At 44.6% G+C, this 21,548-nt stretch overlaps 1 protein-coding gene across 26 annotated transcripts in view; it reads right to left on the reverse strand.

Moving 5' to 3' along the window:
- Positions 1-21,548, reverse strand: part of MYCBP2 (MYC binding protein 2) — a 418,792-nt gene that overhangs the window by 313,090 nt on the left and 84,154 nt on the right. For all 26 annotated transcript variants that reach the window (XM_043534235.1, XM_043534264.1, XM_043534248.1 and 23 more), the window contains exons 12-14: positions 10,440-10,644; positions 5,213-5,377; positions 4,363-4,521 (exon numbers count right to left, since the gene is read on the reverse strand). In XM_043534235.1, the coding sequence (XP_043390170.1) occupies positions 4,363-4,521; positions 5,213-5,377; positions 10,440-10,644 (529 nt within the window). The remainder of the gene's footprint in view (positions 1-4,362; positions 4,522-5,212; positions 5,378-10,439; positions 10,645-21,548) is intronic.

Raw genomic sequence — 21,548 nt, forward strand, 5'->3', positions numbered from 1 at the left:
AGAGAACTTCTGGTGGCATGTGGAGCAGAGCGTTCATCAGCTGGTGCATGGGGGAGTAGACCCTCTGCAACCGCAGTTGAAGGCGGCGCAGGTGTAAGCATGCAAACAGCATGACATACATGCAGGCGGCCATTTGTCCCAAGAGAGAAAAGCAGATTTTGGCCGTAATCCAAGGGTTGGAGATCACCAAAGAAATTAGTTCCCTTATGCAAGTGTGACCATACAGACTCTTCATTTGGAAATGGAACGGTTCAGGTGCTGAAGATCCAATATCAGTCCCCATCCTCCATTCTTTTTGGGGACTTGAAAGTAGCTCGAGTAGAACCCTGTTCCGTGAAAAGGGTCTGGGATTAGTTCCACAGCTCCCCTCTGCAATGGGGAGTAAGTCTCTAGCTAGAAGAGATCATTGCATGGGTGTTCCATGCACGTGGACCGCAGAGGAGGATGAGATGAGGGCATCACTGTAAACTCTAGGAAGTAGCCACCCTAGATAATATCTAGGGCCTATTTGTCCATTGCTATTGTTTTTCATGCCGGCAGAAAGAGTTTGAGACAGCCCGTGAAGGTGGTAGACAGGATGGACATTGGTGTATGAAGTGACTGACGTCTCTCTAAGGACACTCAGAAATACCGCTTACGCGACAATTGGATGAACTGAGTAGACGACCGGCAGTCGACATAGGCAGATGTGGTCTGTGAACCTTACAGGGCTTTTGAGAAGGCTCATAGGTATGTTAATGGTATAGTTGTGAGACCCTGTAACGATGTGATTGGGGCAGGAGGTAGAATTTCCTCTTAGTCCTGGTATGTAAATACCCAGAGATCTTAGAGTGCATCTACAGTCCTTTAGGGAGTGGAGGAATTCATCCGTCTTCTGACTGAAGAAGTGCAATCTGTCAAATGGGAGGTCTACAGTCATAGAATCATAGAATATCAGGGTTGGAAGGGACCTCAGGAGGTCATCTAGTCCAACCCCCTGCTCAAAGCAGGACCAATCCCCAATTAAATCATCCCAGCAAGGGCTTTGTCAAGCCTGATCTTAAAAACTTCAAAGGAAGGAGATTCCACCACCTCCCTAGGTAACGCATTCCAGTGTTTCACCACCCTCCTAGTGAAAAAGTTTTTCCTAAGATCCAACTAAACCTCCCCCACTGCAACTTGAGACCATTACTCCTTGTCCTGTCATCTTCTACCACTGAGAATAGTCTAGAACCATCCTCTTTGGAACCACCTCTCAGGTAATTGAAAGCAGCTATCAAATCCCCCCTCATTCTTCTCTTCTGCAAACTAAACAATCCCAGTTCCCTCAGCCTCTCCTCATAAGTCATGTGTTCCAGTCCCCTAATCATTTTTGTTGCCCTTCGCTGGCGTCTCTCCGATTTTTCCACATCCTTCTTGTAGTGTGGGGCCCAAAACTGGACACAGTACTCCAGATGAAGCCTCACCAATGTCGAATAGAGGGGAATGATCACGTCCCTCGATCTGCTGGCTATGCCCCTACTTATACATCCCAAAATGCCATTGGCCTTCTTGGCAACAAGGGCACACTGTTGACTCATATCCAGCTTCTCGCCCACTGTCACCCCTAGGTCCTTTTCTGCAGAACTGCTGCCTAGCCATTCGGTCCCTAGTCTGTAGCGGTGCATTGGATTCTTCCGTCCTAAGTGCAGGACCCTGCACTTATCCTTGTTGAACCTCATCAGATTTCTTTTGGCCCAATCCTCCAATTTGTCTAGGTCCCTCTGTATCCTATCCCTACCTGCCACCATATCTACCACTCCTCCTAGTTTAGTATCATCCGCAAATTTGCTGAGAGTGCAATCCACACCATCCTCCAGATCATTTATGAAGGTATTGAACAAAACCGGCCCCAGGAAAGACCCTTGGGGCACTCCACTTGATACCGGCTGCCATCTAGACATGGAGCCATTGATCACTACCCGTTGAGCCCGACAATCTAGCCAACTTTCTACCCACCTTATAGTGCATTCATCCAGCCCATACTTCTTTAACTTGCTGACAAGAATACTGTGGGATACCGTGTCAAAAGCTTTGCTAAAGTCAAGAAACAATACATCCACTGCTTTCCCTTCATCCACAGAACCAGTAATCTCATCATTGAAGGCGATTAGATTAGTCAGGCATGACCTTCCCTTGGTGAATCCATGCTGACTGTTCCTGATCACTTTCCTCTCGTGTAAGCGCTTCAGGATTGATTCCTTGAGGACCTGCTCCATGATTTTTCCGGGGACTGAGGTGAGGCTCAGTGTATAGTGTTCTGCACCTCCCTAAGGAAGCCAAAGGACTGTAACCAGGATTCCCTCCTCATGTCAATCCCCACTGTCAAGACACAGGAAGTTGCGTCTGAGGAGTCCACTGCAGCCTGTAGCATGGCCTGGTGAGTAACCTGCCCTCCTGCAGAACTGCCGGGAAAAATCCAATCTTGCAAAGGCAGCTTATCTGCAAACTCAGCCAATTGCCCACAGTTAATAAAATCAGACTCTGCCATCAGGGCTAAGTAATTTGAAATATTAAATTGGAGTCCTGCCAAGGAGAAGACCTTTCTTCCCATGAAATCTAGTCTCTTACCCTCTCTATCGGATGGGCTGGAGCAGGGCTGTTGTAAAGCCACCTGGATGACCAATGAGTTCAGGGGAGGATAAGAGAACAGGAACTCTGACCGTTTGGTGGGGACATAATACCTTTTTTCAGCCCCTTTTGGTGAAGGTGCACATGTGGCTGGGGTTGGAGGATGGCCTCATTGATTAGCAGGGCTACCCTCGCTGGTACCAAAGTGTGTAAATTGTCAAGCAGCTGGTGTTGACTGTCTTGTACTTCCTATAATGGGATCATCAGGGCATTGGCTATTCTCTGCAGTAATTCTTGGAACTTGACAGTCCGGTGTCCGATGGAGAGGAGGGGAGTGAAGAAGTGGCTGCATCTGAAGAGGATAAGGGATACCTCTCCGGATCCATTGGTACCATTGGAAAGGGGTTAATTGGTGCGTCATCCGGTGTCATGTTGGAACGCCTACCTGATGAGAGTTGTGGTGACGAGATGCGGAAGTCCCGGATACCAATTCTGTGGGTCAGGCAAGGTGGGGAACTGCCACAGCACCACTGGAATCTTCCGGTAGTTGTGCTTCCGGAACAGGAGCGGTAGACCACGTCAGACATCTGTAATGTCCAAATCATAAATCCTGCCAAATGCCAGTGCCAGAGGAAACAGAGGTGGCAGGAACATAGCGGGGGAAGGGTCCCTTCAACTTGGTGATCAGATCTGGGCCCGTTGAGACCGTAGTCCCTCCAGTACAAACATCAGATGGGGATCTGGAGTGCTTCCATGTCTCCTGGGGGGAATGGTACCCGTTCCGCTGAAGAAGCCAGTATCAGGAACTGCACCTGTCTGGAGACTGATGTTTCCCAGGATGCCAGCGGGGCCACAAGTGGTGGAGTCGCAGGATCTATGATCAGCAAAAGCGGATCCAGCAACTGGTGTGGTTGTTGTTCGGTCTTGTGAGACTTGGAACATGTGGCTCCTTCATGGACAGAACTTATGGACAGTGCCGAATCCTTAGACTTGGAGGAAGACTTACTGCTATGCTTATGCACATGCTTCCTTGGTTCATAGGTAGGCCCAGCGCGGGGTCCTTAGCACTGATACCAGCGGATCCCGATGGCAGGGAAGCACTCTTCACCTGTTTAGGACAATGTACGGGGCGATTCCCCGGCCGAGATCCGATGACAGTTCCATGGCAGTCTCCATAAGGTGTTTCCTGAGGTGGGAGTCCAATTCTCTTGAGAACAAGCAGGAAAAGAGAGGCAGATACTGCACCTTGACATGATGTGGGTTTCCCCCAAGCTGATGGAAAATGAGTGAGGGCAGGAAACACAGATTTTGAACCCCAGAGGCTTCAGAATAATCCAGTACCCAGGCCTGGGGAGCGTTAGGTGACAAACACTCCGAAAGTGGCATCCCAAGTCCTAAATCTGGTATAAAAGGATAAATTCAAACAAAAATAAAAAAGGGAATACAGAACAAATAATAAATCTAAACTATGAACAGTATTAAGGATATTTAGAAAAGTTTTGGAAAGTGCAACACAAGGACATAGAGTAAAAGCTCCAACTTGAACCAGGCACCATTTATCGCCTCAGGCGAAACCACAAGGCAGCTCAGGGCGTATGCGCGGACCGCCAAACAGTACTACTTTCAAAAGTTCTAGCACCAGGCTCATGCACATAACCCTCCATAGAATACAACAGGGACCATCACTTGAAGAATATACTGTTTCAAACACAATCTGAATAAAAGTTTAACTACATTTTTATTCTTGTTATTTTCTAAAAACAAGCAGCTCACCTTTTCCTCCCTGGCTCATGGAGCCTGTGTCTCGTCCACACTGTCCTTTATTATTCACACCAAATGTCCAAACCTCTCCATTCTTCATTAACACACATGAATGAGCTTTGCCCATAGCTACTTGAGTCACAAAATGGCCTTTCAAATCTGTTACTAAACCTGTGAGATATAAAACATTTGGATGATGAACAGCATTCTCTCTCTCTGGATCAGAGATTCACTATATCACAAGTAGTGCTAAAAAACATTTAATTTTTTAATCGGGAGTAGAGGTAAGGTGAGAATGGTAGAATATTGGAGTTAGTAAAACAAATGCCTGGTCTACTCCTAAAGCTTAGGTTGACCTAGTTATGTCACGCAGTAGTGTAAAAAATTCACACCCGAGAAATGTAGTGAAATTGACATAAAGCCCCAGTATAGATACCCACTAGGTCACTGGAAGAATTCTTCTGTCGACCTACCTGCCACCTCTCAAGGGGGTGGTCTAACTACAGCTATGGAAAAAAAAACCCTTCCATCACTGTAACAAGTGTCTACACTGTAGCTGTGCTGCTGTAGCATCTGTAGTGCAGACAAGGCCACAGGTAGTGAAGAAAAAGGAAGGAGGGAAGAACAGTCATAACTAATCTGCCCAGTCAATACAATAAATATACAAGTTTTTTTATAAAGTGATTTCATACAGAACCATAATCCAATTGGAACAAAAATTTCTCTAACATTTCATTTAAACTGGCATGTGTCAATGCTGAATAAATGCAACCAAACAATATTTTAAAGACATGTCTCTCTTACATCTGTACTTAACTGGCATTATTTGGCTTTAAATAATGTTTCTCAAATATCAACTTACTTGTGCTGTCAGAGTAAATGGCATCTTTTCCAAACATATAGAGTTCTCCATCTTTTGAAATGACAGAACTGCTCCCGTTATTGCATGCTGTATATACTACAATCTTTCCTTCCATTTTAATGATCTTTTTAGGCTTATAAGGTTTTGACTGCCGTCTGCTTTTAGCTTTAAAAGAAGAAAGGTATTTTACAAATAATATGCTTCACCAAGAAGTGAGGGCAAGAAGAAAATAAGATTTTCACCAGCTAAACTATGAACATTTGCTTCATAATACAATAAGGTTTCCTTAGACTATCCCTACAAAAGTCTGTTTGCTGATTCTCCCACTGAAAGTAATTTTTTGGTTGTTTTTGTAAAATACCATTAACTTTATCATCATTAGTGGAATGGTAAGCAAGCAAAATTTGTGCCTAGGCTGACATTTTTATGACGACTCTGCAAGGCTTCTTTAGTTGGTTCGTTTATACTCGATATAACAATAAGCGATCCTAAAAAGCAATACTTGCTCACAAAAGTTTGTCTGAAACTGAAAAGATGCATAAGCAGAAGCTGAAGTCATTTGTATCACAGTAAGTCTGCAGACCGGATTTTTATTATTTTAAAATCTTGGTTTAAAAATTTTTAAATCTTCCAGTAATCTCTCAGATCAAGACGTGATCATGTTCCCATGTAAGTCTCATTAAGCTTCAATAGAAGCCACAATATTAGCTTCCCTAATAGAATTAGCATAACTATGTATATATTTTAGCTAAAATTATAACATGATAAAGCCCCAATGAAAGCCAATCGACAATGATATTACTGTTAAGATTTCATGTAATTGTTCAGAAAACCTAGAAATTACAAGTAAATTTTAAACAGTCTGTCATATTTTACATCTTAAATATATATCTACTAATTTTAAAAGCTTCCTCTAGACACATTCAGCATAATCAAGGCTGCAACTGCAGTTTAGTTTTAAACCTCTCAACTGTCTCCTAACTTTGCCACCAGAGTTTTGGGGCCCCTTTCTGTCGCCACCTGAACCACAAGGGAAAATGTTTGGGACTCTTAATCCCACCAAATCCACTGGACCCCACACTCTGAAACCCTGCAAGGGGACCAGGTCTCAGAGCCTGGCTCCAACCCATGCCTGAACATCTACACTACAATTTTTAGCCATGCAGCCTAAACCCTGAAAGCCTGAATCAACTGACCCGGGCTCTTAGACGCGGTGCCACAGGTTTTTTTCACTGCAGTATAGAGGTACCCTTATTTGTGAACTGAGCATATCAGATATGAAGTCAAAAACACAAACACACAACTTGACAATGCCATTTTTAGAGAGTCACCATTCAGACTAGAACTAGACTAAGGCCATGTCTACACTGCACTTCCATGGTTAAAACTTTTGTCGCTCAGGGGTGTAAAAAACCACACGCCTGAATGAAAAAAGTTTTAACAATGGAAAGCACCGGTGTGGACAGCGCTTTGTCAGCGGGACCCGCTCTCCCGTCAAAGTTACCACCCCTCAGTGGGGGTGGTTTTATTTGGTTACTGGGAGACCTCTCTCCCGGTGACAAAGAGCGGCTACTCTGCTTACCTTACAATAGCACAGCTGCACCATTGTAAAGTGCGCAGTGTAGACAGCCTAAGTTTGCACAGTCGGAACACATAATCTTAGCAGCTGCTCTTTGAATGGACCTTAGACAGTCAGATGGGTGGCAGAAGGCCAAAAGGTATTCTTCTGTACTCAGTCATCCGGATCTGAAAATTAAAACGGTTTACACTGTTCCTTTATTAATCAATAGCCTAGCAACCTCTGTTTAGAAATCTAATTTTACTATCACTTTATTATGGAAGTGCAGTAGTGACTTCACAGTTAAGGCGAGCACAACTTTGTTTTCAAAATGCTTTAAAAGGAATACAAATAGACAGATTGATTTGAAAATAGCTAAGCCACCTCAGAGTCAGACTTTGTGGTGCAAATTTGAGGCCACATGGTCACTGAGTTCCTTCTCCAAATGACTTGGTTTTAAGTTTTCAAGTAATGAGGAATCAGACAAGTACGGAAACTGGGGTGGGTAGTTGAGAGTTGGCATGTTCAGTGCCAGCCACAGACACTCACCACTGAAACTAGGATGGGGAGCTAAAAATGGACATGCTTAGAGCACATCACACGGAACTGAGACGAGCTGAGAATAAGGAAACTCGGGGGATACCACAGGCACATTGGGCAGAGACCAGGAAGAGCTGAGCCTTGGGAAACTGCTCAGGCGTCACTCCAGTCAGATTCCACACCAGCTCCTCAAGGAAAACCTCAGTTACTGAGAGGCTGAGTGAATGACCTGTCCACAGACACACCCCCGTGGTTCAGAGAGAGGCCTGTACCCCAAAGCACCATGAATTCAAATTCTCTATTTGCTTGACTTCTCTGATGAGTTTTATGTGAATCAATTCTATGGACCCCACCTAAACCCTGGGCAGTATCCACTAAAATTATATTAATGGACTGCCACTGAGTTCATCTAGTATTCAGCACCAATAGCTGATCTAATTGGTACAGCCCTGCAGTTTGGGGCTCCCCCTGCTTCCCAGTGTTACCTCCAGTTAGTAGTTTAGCAGCTGAGAAATGCTCAGGAAACTTCCCCAGAGCACCCATTCATCCCATAATTGCCCCAAATCGTGCCCTACTCAGTACCTCAACTTTCTCAAAAAATTCACGGCCTAACAACTTCTTTAACAGGGAATTTAGGTTGTCGTCACTTAGCACCTCCCTCTGCTCCTCATACCCTTCCAGAACACAAGAATTTAAATCTTAAAACTCAAGCATCAGAAACTCAGGAAATTAAATGGTAACAAACTTTATTAATGCAGAGGTAAGGTTGAACTATTCCAGTCATGTCAGTGAGTATTCCCTTCCCCCCTCACTAGGGCTGAAGAGTTTTGATAAGATATCAAGCTCACCCATTTTTTCGGATCCTGATCTCAGTTTCAGTGTATTCTTGGTGAACAGGAAAGGAGTACTTGTGGCACCTTAGAGACTAACCAATTTATTTGAGCATAAGCTTTCGTGAGCTACAGCTCACTTCAGCTGTAGCTCACGAAAGCTTATGCTCAAATAAATTGGTTAGTCTCTAAGGTGCCACAAGTACTCCTTTTCTTTTTGCGAATACAGACTAACACGGCTGTTACTCTGAAACCTGTCATTCTTGGCAAATGTTTCAAGCATGCTTGTTTAAACTCCTCACCCAGAAGGACAGAGCTTACCCATATCTTGGCTCACATATGGGGGAAGGGCTAGGGAGAGAGGTAGACACTCCGAGAAAGGCAAGCTCCCCCCTCCCCCAACTTGGCTCACATGAGGCGTCGGGGGGGGGAGGGGAGACCCCTAGATGGGCAGGACCCCCCAGATGCTGGCACTCACATCGGGCAGGGATCAGACCACCGGGGGGAGCAGTGGGGAAGGAGAAGGGCTCAGACCACCCCAGATAGAGAAGTCCCTTTCAGAACCTGGCTCACAAGGCAGGGAGGAGCGGAAACAGATAGGCAGATCACACCCCTGTAGATGGGCTGGGGACCTCCAGATCATGGCACACACACAGGAGGTGAACATGGGGCTGACAGGCACCCCTACCCCATTATCTCCCAGTCCACCTGTCACCTTACCCTCATAATCCCCATCCAAGTGTCCCCCTCCACCTAGTAGTGCCCATCTCCTCCACATCACCTGATACAAATGCCTCTCTCCCCCTAGTCCTACCTACTTTTCCATCCATAATCATCCTCCCCTCCAGGCAAGCATTTGCTTGTGGAGTTCATTTTATTTTCAAAAAATAGTTTCAATGCCTTCTGAATATTCTACTGTACTCTGATTATATTTCCCCAAAATAAAAATCCCCCTTTCATAGAGTTTAATTGGAGCAGTATTTCTGCTCTTTTACTTCAGATTTCTGCCCTTCAGAAAGCATCAATTTTAAGAAAAACTGTTTCTCCCCCGAAGGGCTGTATCTTGTGAATCACTTAGTCAAATGGTCCCAACTTTGGAACACTGACAGTACCCCAAGACCCCATGAGGCACAGCAAATTTCAAGACAACATGATTAATTATGCAAATTCTAGAGCACTTAGAACAGCCAAGCTTTAAAACAGAAAAGCAGGTCTTAACCTTAACTATAGCAGAACTGTTACTCTGCTGTAACATAGAGGTAAGGCGTCCTACTACAACCTTTACAACAATAGCATTATAAGAAAATATAAATGTTGTAAAACCAAGAAATGCAGAGTTAAGATAACTCTTCCCACCCAAAATGGTCAAACAACCTTAACTAATCAAATGGGAATATCAATCAAAAGCAAGAATCTAACAGAATCCTAATCCCTTCCCTAATCAAACCTGTCGTCTTCTCTATTCCAATACAACTCCAATTTATAGTCCAATGGACCTTCACTGCACTCTGTCCAGCACCAATGATCCCAGGATGACTTGCTGATGGTTTGCAGAAGCTAATGGAGGGTTAAGGTTCAGGGATCTCTCTGAGAGTATATCTACACTTGGAGCTGGGGGTCTGATTCCCAGTTCAATTAGACATACTCATATTAGCTCTCATTGAGATAGCATGCAAAAAATAGTATCACCGAGGTAGCACAGGAAGTGTTAAGAGGCAGCGCAGCCATAAACCCATATGAACACAGTGGGTATGCATTCAGCACAGCTAGCCCATGCCACCAGTCACTGTTGCCCATGCTACTCTAGCTACACTACTGGTTTTAGTGTGCTAGGTCAATGAGAGCTAGCACAAGCATGTCTATGTGAGCTGTGAATCACACCCAAAGCTCCAAATAGTAAACATATTCTGAGGGTCTCTTAAGGGCTGGGATCAAAGAGGCCAGTGTTAAGGTTGTGTAGAAAGTCTCTCTTAATTCTGCATTTCCTTGTTTTACTACATTTGTGCATGAGGAAACACTAATATTCTTGCTTGTGAACAATGAAGAGTCCGGTGGCACCTTAAAGACTAACATGCTTGCGAACATAACTTTTCACGTTAGTTGCTGGGTTCAAACACAAACTTGTGTTTACTTGCAGATAATGTGCACAAGCATGTTGATGATATGCTCGTGCATTGCTCTAGTAGTCTACCCATTTTTCCTTTAACACCTTAAGGACTGGTTAATGCTGATTTTACTGGTATAATTTACGAGTACTAATTCTGTATTAAGCCATTGATAATACAATTGTAAAACCTACTTGATTCACCATCTTCTCCTTTACTAGCAGAGCCTGTAAAGAATATACTTCCATCCTCTGCAACAAGTAAGGCATGCGAACCATCATGTCCAACGGAGAACTGGATAATCTTTGGAGATTTCGTGATTGGCAGTTCAACCCATTTTCCTGCTGAAGGACCACCTTGTTTGATTCCCAGGCTCTGATATTTGCCAGTGTAATAAATCTGAAAGGAAAAGTTATATTGTTCTCCTATCGTATCATAATACTTAAAATGAAACAATAACTGTATCTAATAAAAGCAAGATTCAAATTAAAGGGGTTCAAGGATTTTTCCCATTTAATGATTTAATGGTAAATAAGTTAAAAATTAGTCTTAATAATGATCTTAGAAAAGTTTACTATAAATGACAACCATAACTGGACTTATTTCCAGCTATGACCTCAGCAAGGTGAAATGGAATACAACAGCAACATGTATTTTTTCCCCAAGATACTCTATGCCATAGCTCTCTTCCTTTGTTTGCTCAAAAACCTTTTGATAGTTAATTATGTATTAATGCACCCGAAACTACATGAGGATTCATTTGATTACAGGAGCAGATTAACAGAAAGCATGCTTACAAAGCAAAAAGACCAAGGAAAACCAAAATAAAAAACACATTCTTTAACTTATCCAGTTATTCAATATGTTAGTACATATTGTACTTTTGGTACTTAGTGTCATGATCTGGTACAAGGCACATGCTAAAACACTGGTAAAATGAGTTAAATTAAGAAATGTCAGTCTGAACATTGCTTTTAAAAAAAAATATATCAATTTAAACATCATCCAATACCAAAAACTCTCCTTTTTTAGAAACACAGGACAGAACAAGAAGCAATGGGGGGAGGTCTAGTTGGATATTAGGAAAAACTATTTAACTAGAAGGTTGGTGAAGCACTGGAATGGGTTACCAGGGGAGGTGGTGGAATCTCCATCTTTAGAGGTTTTTAAGGCCCGGCTTGACAAAGCCCTGGCTGAGATGATTTATTTGCGGTTGGTCCTGCTTTGAGCAGCAGGTTGGACTAGATGACCTCCTGAGGCTTCTTCTAACTCTAATCACCCTATGATTCCTATGATAAGAATTGCAATACCAAATCAGACCACTGTTGCACCTGGTCCCAGTAGCCTGTCTGCAGCAATAACCAGTACCAAGTTACAAGAGACTTTACAGTGCACAATTATGAAGTGACCTGCCCACAGAGGACATTTCTTCTTAAACCCCATCAGCTTAATTATTGGTTTATGCTACAAGACACAGAAGTTCATTCAAAAATATATCCTATGTAATGTACTCTTCTCCATATTTGAATCTCTGAATACTTCCCATGCAATCATCTGTCACTTAAGCGGTCTATCCTGGGCCACATTTCACATATCCTCTGTGTTGTTAAATCCCATAGGTTTTGCCTCTGAGTAGCACTCAGTGGAGGGATTCTTTCAATCCACCCATTTTGCATGTTCCTCCAGCTTCTCAATAGCACACCCATCATGGCAGCTATTCTGGCTTTATTCTTTACACATGCCCCATATATTTCCATCTTCTTTTCTGGATAACGTTGGCATAAAGGGTTGCTGAACTCCGACAAATCTTGGCATTTGTTATAGACTCATTCCATTTATGAAAGTAGTGTTTTTTAGGCATTTTGCTTTGGAAGGCATTTAAATGTCTGTCTGTAGCTCTAGGGGATTTCCAGCTTTTATACCCATATGTTAGGACTGAAATATCCATATGTCTATTCCCTTTATGAATTCCACCAAGCTTTGGTCTTCAATATCTTATGGGAATTAATTCTACAGGCTAAATCCATTCTACCTAAGTATTTACTTTTTGCCTTTCAGACTCTCATACTACTTCTTGAGGCAGCATTTTGTGAAGCAGTCTTGCAGTACTTTTGGTCACTTCTTTGAGACAGCACTGCAGGCATCATACCCTTTAGCTAAGTGCCATTCTTTTACAGTTCTTTTACAGACTCACCTGATTCATGGAACATCAAAAGGCAAGAAGTAGTAACGGTTATTTACTGTAACTGTGTTTTTTTGAGATGTGATGCAGACATGTATTCAATTTAGGTGTGCCACACCTAGCACACTGGAGCCGGACAGTACCTGTAGAGGGGCAGCACTCCCACGTCATGGCTGTGGCTATATGAGGTGACACTGTCCCAACCCCCTCTCAGTTCCTTTGCACCAAAAGCTCAATTGCAGACTATGATGGAGAGTGGGTCATGGAATACACATCTGCATCACATCTCAAAGCACCACAGTTACAGTAAGTAACCGTTCCCTCTTCTTGGAGTTGATGTAGACATATACGCCACTTTGGGCTTGTCTACACTTACCGGGGGATCGATGTGCAGCGATCGAGGCATCGGTGGTAGATTTAGAAGACCCGTTAAATCGACCACAGATCGCTCTCCCGTTGGACTCCTGTACTCCACCGGATCGAGAAGAGTAAGGGGAGTCAACAGGAGAGTGTCTCCAGTCGACATCGCGTAGTGTGGACTCCGCGGTAAGTAGATCTAAGCTACATCGACTTGAGTTATGCTACTCACGTAACTCAAATTGCGTAGCTTAGATCGACTTTCCTGTAGTGTAGACAAGGCCTCAGCTCACTCAAAAGCAATATGGAAACATCACTGAGGAACGCTATCAGCGTTGCTTGTGTTCTCATCAAATGAGTTTGTATCTGCTGAGAAGGCATAGCTGAAGCTCTCATGCACAGGTCTTGGAACAAGAGGTTATCCATCTAGAGATGGTCTGTGCAGAGACCTCTGGCCCTTTTGTGAGGTCCGCATATGAAACAAACAGTGAGGCAAAGTATGAAACAGTTCAGTCCTGTTCAGATGAAAGGTTAGACACTGCTTGACATCCAACATATGGAGGAGCTGTTCCTTTGGAAAGAAATGCGTCTTAGGGAAAAAACACAGATAAATACACCGCCTGATTCAGATGAAACTCAGATCATCTTGGAAAAAACTTTGGGTGTGGCCAAAGCATTATTTGCCCCTGGAGAAATGCACGTAAGAAGGGCCCACCATCGGGGCCTGCAACTGACCCTCCCTCCTTGCAGATGTAATGGTTATCAAGAATGCAGTTTTCTGAGACAGGAGGGGCAGCAGACAAGATGCAAGGGGCTCCAATGGAGGGTCAATTAGAGACACCAGAACTGTGTTTAGGTCCCACAATGGGACTGGCTCTCGGACCTGATGATGTAAGTGGAGAAGCCCTTTCAGAAATCTTATCACGGTAGTATTGGAAATAACTGATTTCCCCTAAATAAGGGGATGAAACACAGATATTGCTGCAAAATGCACTCAGTGAACTGAGGGTCAGCCCTGATTTCTAAAGATGTTGTAGGTACTCCAACATGTCCTAGATGGAAGTCCCTGTTGGTTGGGTCCCGCAGGCCAAGAACCACACCAAGAACCTCTTCCACTTCACTAGGACAGCTTACTTAGTGGAGGACTTCCTACTGTTGAATAGGACATGTTGGACAGACGCCAAGCACTGTTCTACCTCTTCATTCAGCCATGCAGCAGCCACGCCATGAGGTGCATGGAGCTGATCACAGGATGGAGAGTGTGGCCATGGTTCTGAGTGAGCAGGTCGAGACAGAGAGGAAGCAGTATGGGAGCCTTGAACAAGGAGGTATGTGAACCAGCACTGTTTCAGCCACACCACAACAATTAAGATGAGCTTGCCCTGATCCACCTTGAGCTTGAGGATGCCCTGAGGAATGATCAGAATAGGGTGAAAGGTGTACAACAGAGTCAACTACGTGCTGCAGTGGAAAGTATCCAAGAGGGAGCCCGGGCTGAGCCCCCCCAAAAAACAGAATTGGCCCCACTTTCTGTTTTTCCTCATCACAAAGAGGTCAATCGTGGGGATGTCCCAGATCGCAAAAACGACCTTGAGGACATTGGCTGTCAGGGACCACTCATGGAGAAAAACCTCCTGAAATGGTTCACAAGACAATTCTGCATCTCCAGCAAGTGGACTGCTACCATAAGGATGTCTTCTTTGATGCAGAATTGCCACAGGTGATGGCCTCTGGGCAGAGTAACCTGAAAAGTGCTCCTCCTTGTTTGTTCACATCGCAGTGGTATTATCGGGGAATATGTGAACCACTGAGTCCCTGATATGGTACCGGAAGGCACAACATGCATTGTGGATGGCCCAAATGTTGATATGGAGCAAGGTTTCCTGTTCCAACCCCAGGATCTGCATACACTGAGTCCAGATGCATCCCTCCTCCCTGCCCCCCCACCAAAAGGGAGGCATTAGTAACTAAACTTGGTTGGAGAAGGCTGAGCGAAGGGGACTCCTCAGTACACATTGCATGGGGATGCCCAAAAGCTCAAGGAGTCTAGGACTAGTGGAGAAACACAAACCAATCTATCCAGAGAAAGTAAGGCAGGACAGTAGACCATCCTGAGGCCACATATGAAGATGGTGAAGGTATAACCTGGCTAACTAGACCACTTATGTCCCAACGGGCTCAGAGACATCCTGACTGTCATGGAGGGCTGAGATTGCAGACTGAGGCAGAGCTGTTGAAATGCCTGGAAACAATTAGTTGGAAGAATGCTCTCGACCTCGTGGAATCTAACAGGGCCCCAATGAACTCAATTTTCTGAGTGGGAGCCAACGATGACTTTCTGGCATTTAAAATTAACCCCAGTTGGTGGAGCACAGACAACATGATAGTGACATTGGCAAGAACCTCCTCTCTAGAGCCGCCCTTCAGTAACCAATTGTCAAGGTACAGGAAAATATGGATTCCTTTCCTCCTGAGATATGCCATGACCACAGCAATACATTTGGTGAAAAGTCAGGGGGCAGAAAAGAGGCTAAATGTTCTCCTACCACAAACCGAAGAAAATTTCCTGTGATTCGCTAGAATCGCCATATGAAAGTAAGCATCCTGAGATCCAAAAGCAACTAACCAGTCATTCTGAGACAGCACGGGGAAGAAAGCCAATAGAGTGATTATGCTGAACCTCATGTATTTGATGAATATGTTGAGGCCGCGAAAGTCAAGGACAGATCTTATCCCACTCTTGGGTTTTGGTATCAGGAAGAGTAGAAGCCGTGGCCCCAGTGTTCTAGCAGAACTTCCTACACTTCTCCCAACATCAGCAGAGGGCTGACTTGCTTAATGAGCAGTGTTTCGTGAGACGGGTCCTTGAAGAGGAACAGTGGGATACGGATGGCATGTGTAGAGGAACTGGATGGCATAGCCCCATCTGACAGTGTCTAGAACATAGCTGTCAGAGGTAATCAAGTCCCACACATTGTAAAAATGGGACAGTCTGTCCCCAAAGGAACATGGGGACAAAGAGGGTAAAGCAATAATTAAAACAGTGCTCTGGACCAAGCACTCAAAATGGCTGCTTAGCAAGTGCCAAGTGAAGGCATGGACTGACCGAACCCTGAACCTGAGTGATTCCTTTTGTGAGACCTATCCCTCTTTCTGGGGTAGTCGCCCTGCTTCCTGTTGCTGAACCCCATAGTAGCATCTCTGCGTGGGCTGTATATACGCCCCAAAGGGCCTCCAGGTAGCCTTGGAATCCTTAAAGGAGTGCAAAAAGTGTCAGTCTTGTCCAAGAACTAGGTCTGGATGTCAAAAGGCAAGTCCTCAATGTCTTGCTGGACATCCAAAGTGATCCCAGAGTTTTGCAGCCAGGAAGTTCTCCTCAGAGTAACCAAAGCGGCCATCACCCTGGCTGAAGCACCTGCAACATCAAGGGGGGACTGCAGTGATATCTTGGCCACAAACCAGCCTTCTGTAACAAACACCCTAAATTCCTCACGCAAGCCCTTTAGCAACTGGTCCACACACTTGGACACTGCTGACCAGCTGAGAAAATCAAATGTGGACAGCAAAGCTTGTTGATCGGTTGGGACGATAAGGTATAGACCTTTCTGGCCAAAGGTCCAACTACTTGGAGTTTCTATCCTTGAGGATGGGCTTGAACTTACCCTGTCGGGCGCTGTCATTCATTGCCATTACAACCAGAGAATTCAGGGATAGATGGGAACAGAACCCTTAAAATTCCTGCACAGGAGCAAAGTAGCGCTTCTCCATGCACTTAGCTACCAGTGGTACTGAGACCAATGTACTCCACAGGGCTCTCACTGTCTCGAAGAGCACATTATTACTCCAGAGGGCCACTCTCTCAGGGACAGATGGCTGTAGAATGTCCACCAGTGTGTGTGTGTTCTCCTGAAGAAACACTGCCTGGATGCAGAAGGATGCAGCTCCACAGCGTAAAAGGTCAGTAAAAGGTCAGTATGCCATAAAGTCTTCCAGAATAGAAGGGGAGGACAAACCAGGCAGCACTGCATCATCTGGAGATGAGGACAAGGCTCTTGGCTGAGCCAAACCAGCTCTTGCTCCTGGAATGACATACCCGGACAGAAGGACTCCAGCAGCTCTTCAGGGAGGAAAACCCCCGATGTCTGAGCTTGCAGCTGATCTGCAGCCACCATTGTCAATCTTGCCTTTGAATGGGACCAGGAGCGAGATCTCCACTAACAAGAAGCATCCCACGGTCTCCAAGGTAGGCACTGATACGGACAGGACATTGGTGGCTAGTAGGTGCCAGGCCAGGGACCTCCATCCAGGGCATATGTCAACCGCGGCAGCCATACTGGTCCACTGGCAGGCTAAGCAGAACAGGAGGCGGATGACCCAACTTGGAAGCAGAAGAGTCCTGTGATCTCAAAGACATGGGTGGAGCAACTCCCAAGGGAGCCAAAAGACAAATCAATTCATCCATTGCCCAAAACGAGTCTGGAATCAGTGCCCCCGATGAAGGCAGTACCATCAGTACCAACCATGCTGGTACCGCAGGCAGCATCAGTCCTTGTGCACCCAAGTGCATCAATGTTGAGGGTGGTGACAGTTGCCATGGAAGCAGCTGTGGCATCAATTGTAGCGGGGCCACGGATGGTCCCAGTACCGAGGTCCTCGGTACTGATTCTGGTAGCATACCCATCCCAGCCACCAGGGGAGAAGCATCTTGGGTACAATGCTGAGGGGCGCAATGATTGGTGGCAAACTCCTTTGGAGGGGCTATTGAAGGTACTTGACTTGCAAAATCCTGGACCAGCAACGAGGATGGGCCCGAAAGGCAGGGCAATTCTACCACAGTCTGGTACTTTGATGAAGTGGATACAGTTTGTAAGGCCTCGCCCTTGTTGGTACCGGACTCAACGAACATCCGGAGACCAGAACTGGAACAATGGTATTGGGGTTATGACCTCTCAACTCAGTACTAGGGAAGAGCCAAAGGTACCTGCGCCATCATGCGCAACAGAGCCAGCCCTCCATCAGTCTGAGCTCTTTCTAGGGGAGGCAAAGGAGTTGCCCCACAACCTGGAGCCATTATAATTTGTCTTATGAGACCTCTTCTTTGGCACAGATGACGGAGAAAGGCTCCTGAGCCTCTTCAGAGAGGCACCTGCCCTAGAACAAGAGACAGCAGCGCTCTCCAAGCCCAAGGGTGCTCTCCGGCCCAAGAAGGGCCTCAGTACCAGATCATCTCACATGGACTGTTCAAGCAGGTGCTGCTTGAGGCAAAGCTCCCGCGCAACCTGAGTCCTCTCCTTAAATGATCTACGCTCTTAAGGTGTGCCTTACCAAGAAAAAGCAAGCACCACATGTGGGGTTGCTGTTCGAGATCATTCCTCCACATGAACGGCAATGTTTAAACCCAGATGAGGGCATCACCGGGAACACTATGTAGCAACTAACACTAACTACATATAATAAAAAGAAAAGGAGTACTTGTGGCACCTTAGAGACTAACCAATTTATTTGAGCATAAGCTTTCGTGAGCTACAGCTCACTTCATCAGTATGCATCCGATGAAGTGAGCTGTAGCTCACGAAAGCTTATGCTCAAATAAATTGGTTAGTCTCTAAGGTGCCACAAGTACTCCTTTTCTTTTTGCGAACACAGACTAACGCGGCTGTTACTCTGATACATATAATAAAAGTAGGCTAAGATTAAATGCAAAGTTGTGAGACTACAATCACACACAGAGCTCCGACTCCAGCCACAAGCAGTAAGAAGGAACAGAGGGGTGTCGGGGCAGCGCCACTTCATGTAGCCAGAGAAGGGGCCACAGCCACAAGGTGCAAGTGCCACCCCTCTACAGGTACTGATAGGCAAAAGACTCCGGTTCCAGTGCATTGGATGCACATCTCAAATTTCACTTCAGCCTCCAGACATAGTTAAAGTTATAAAAAGTTGTTGAAAACTTTAAAAATCACCCCTAAAGACAGTGTCAATGAGTTTGGCCTGGACAAATTTCACACTGGTGGCAATGTGCTGTTCTGTACTGTATGCAGCAAGGCTGTAGATTACATTCGAAGACAGACAATTGTAGAACACATGGAAAGCACTAAAACTGAATGGAAAAAAAATGAAAACAAGAGGCTGAAACAGCAGGACCATTGACAACAGTAAAGAAACAATGCACTGTGACTAACTCATTCCATTAATTTTATTTTATTATGACTGATGGCATTGGTGGTTTCAAACTTGCTTAAAAATTGTAAATATATCAATAAAACATTGTGTTCAACTAATAGCTGTATATACTGTGGCTAAGGAAACTAAAGTTCAGCATTTCATTTTAATAGCGGAAAAAAGGCAATTTTTTTTTTTAAATTAGAGAATTTGGGTGTTTTTTTTTTTTTTCCAAATCACCGAAAACTAGGACTCCTGGTTCTAATAAAACTCCAGCTGCATTATAAAGAGCAATTTACAGGGAGTTCAGTGAGATATGGTGAGGGGTGGCATACTATTCTGGCAGTAAATGGACTGTAGAATGTGAAGATCATGCATATGTAAACCCTCTGTGACAAAGTTCCTCCTCTACCTTGGTGGGTCTTGCGCTTATTGGCAGATTTGTTTGCCTTGGAGCTTCATGGCAGCCCTTAGTTTGGCCGTTTTCGTGAACCCACAGTCCAGGTCAACTCCTCCTGTGTCTGACCAGGAGTTGGGAGGTTTGGGGGGAACCCGGGCCCACCCTCTACTCTGGGTTCCAGCCCAGGGCCTGTGGAATGCAGCTGTCTAGAGTGCCTCCTGGAACAGCTGTGTGACAGGTACAACTCCCTGGGCTACTTCCCCATGGCCTCCTCCCAACACCTTCTTTATCCTCACCATAGGACCTTCCTCCTGGTGTTTGATAATGCTTGTACTCCTAAGTCCTCCAACAGTATGCTTTCTCACTCTCAGCTCCTAGCGCCTCTTGCTCCCAGCTCCTTACCCACACACCACAAACTGAAGTGAGCTCCTTTTTAAACCCAGGTGCCCTAATTAGCCTGCCTTAATGGATTCTAGCAGCTTCTTGATTGACTGCAGGTGTTCTAATCAGCCTGTCTGTCTTAATTGTCTCCAGAAGGTTCCTGATTGTACTGGAACCTTCCCTGTTATCTTACCCATGGAAAAGGGACCTACTTAACCTGAGGCTAATATATCTGCTGTGAAAGTATAACATTGTATAAGGGGACATGCTGGATACATTGTATATGAGAGGGCATGCCAAAACATGTTACAAAGTATCTGAGGGAGCACACATAGGGACAGTTAGCTTTTGAATGGAGAAGCAATTAAGATAGAGCCAGCACATCTAAGAAGCAGGCATCAGAATGGAAGGTATGAAGGGCAATTAGTTAAGTTAACTGGAAGCTGTTAAAGGAGATTGTTAAGGGTGGCAGGTAATTGAAGATATGTGACTGGTCTCAGGGATCTGGAAGGGTGGTGACTAAAATCTTTTCTTCTTTTGTCTGTAACTTCTCTGTAACTTGTTCTCCAGCAAGCTGTATAAATTAAGAGACAAAAGCCCCACTCGGGGGGCTCAATTCTAAATGTATTAGCAGAGCAGCTCTGCTAATAAAACAGAGTGGTCTGATAAATTGTGAGTCTGAGTCAAACTTTGACACTGCCTTCTATTACTCTCCTGTAGCCATCTGGCCCAACCCTGTTACACCTCCTATCAAGTACTACTCAAAAAATCTACAACAGCATGGATTATGCAGCTACTCGAGCAGGACTGCATGAAGGCAATGTTATGAAGAATAATTTTTGCTTCTTTATTGGTTCTATCAGAGCTAATGCAGATATACCTACCTGAGCTGGAAATTACACCTCTAGCTCCAGCAGAGACATACCCAGAGATGGTTCTTACCAGACTTTATTCATCTACTCTTTGATCAGTTACTGATTTCAGCGACGCATTAAAAAAGGTAGAGATTGTGCTATTTGCATTTGATGTAAAGGTGATGGATGCACAACTGCATGTTGTCTGTGTAGCACTCACATCTCAGCATCTGTTGTTTCACCAGCTATTCCCATGGTTTCAGATATACATAGCAGAATTCTGAGTATTATGGTACCCTGAAGTTAAAGGCTATGGAAATAGAGTATACACAACCTTCTGGGTTTGGTCTGAGAAGAATTCAAACTTTTTCAGGGCATTTCCATTAATCTCTGCAGGTTTTTGGAAGGTCAGGAAATATTTTATGATTAGCAGTGTCAAATACTACACAGAGTGTTTCGGAAGGTGTAGTTCCTCTTTTGTTATTTTTTTTTAAACAGAGACATTGAAGTTCTCTATTAGAGCAACAAGAATCATCTCTCTACCCTGCCCTAACTTGAAGCCTGATCAACAGGGATTCAGATATTGCCAGTGATGTCAGAGACTTTTCTTTCCTAGTTTATCAATTAGAAAAGGAAAGTTAGACACTGGATGGTTATTTTCTGAAGACTAGCATCAAATAACCTCTCTAACTTGCCCTTTAATCATACTGAGCTTTTTCTACTTTTTGTTTTATTTTGTTTAAAAGGGAATGTGCATAACTGATGATGATGATGATTTTCCTAAATGATCTCCACGCTAGCTCTAAGGATTTTGATTTCCTCACTTTGTACTTCAGGATCTTTTTGACTAGTTTATTTTATTTTGAAATCCACCTTCCTAACAGTATCATAGTGCTACTTTTTGATATAATCCCGATCCTGAAAATGTTGAACAAAGGAGAAAAAACTGATTCCAGGAATGTTTTTTTAA

This window comes from Chelonia mydas, chromosome 1 (genome assembly GCF_015237465.2).
Source record: "Chelonia mydas isolate rCheMyd1 chromosome 1, rCheMyd1.pri.v2, whole genome shotgun sequence".
Lineage (NCBI taxonomy): Eukaryota > Metazoa > Chordata > Testudines > Cheloniidae > Chelonia > Chelonia mydas.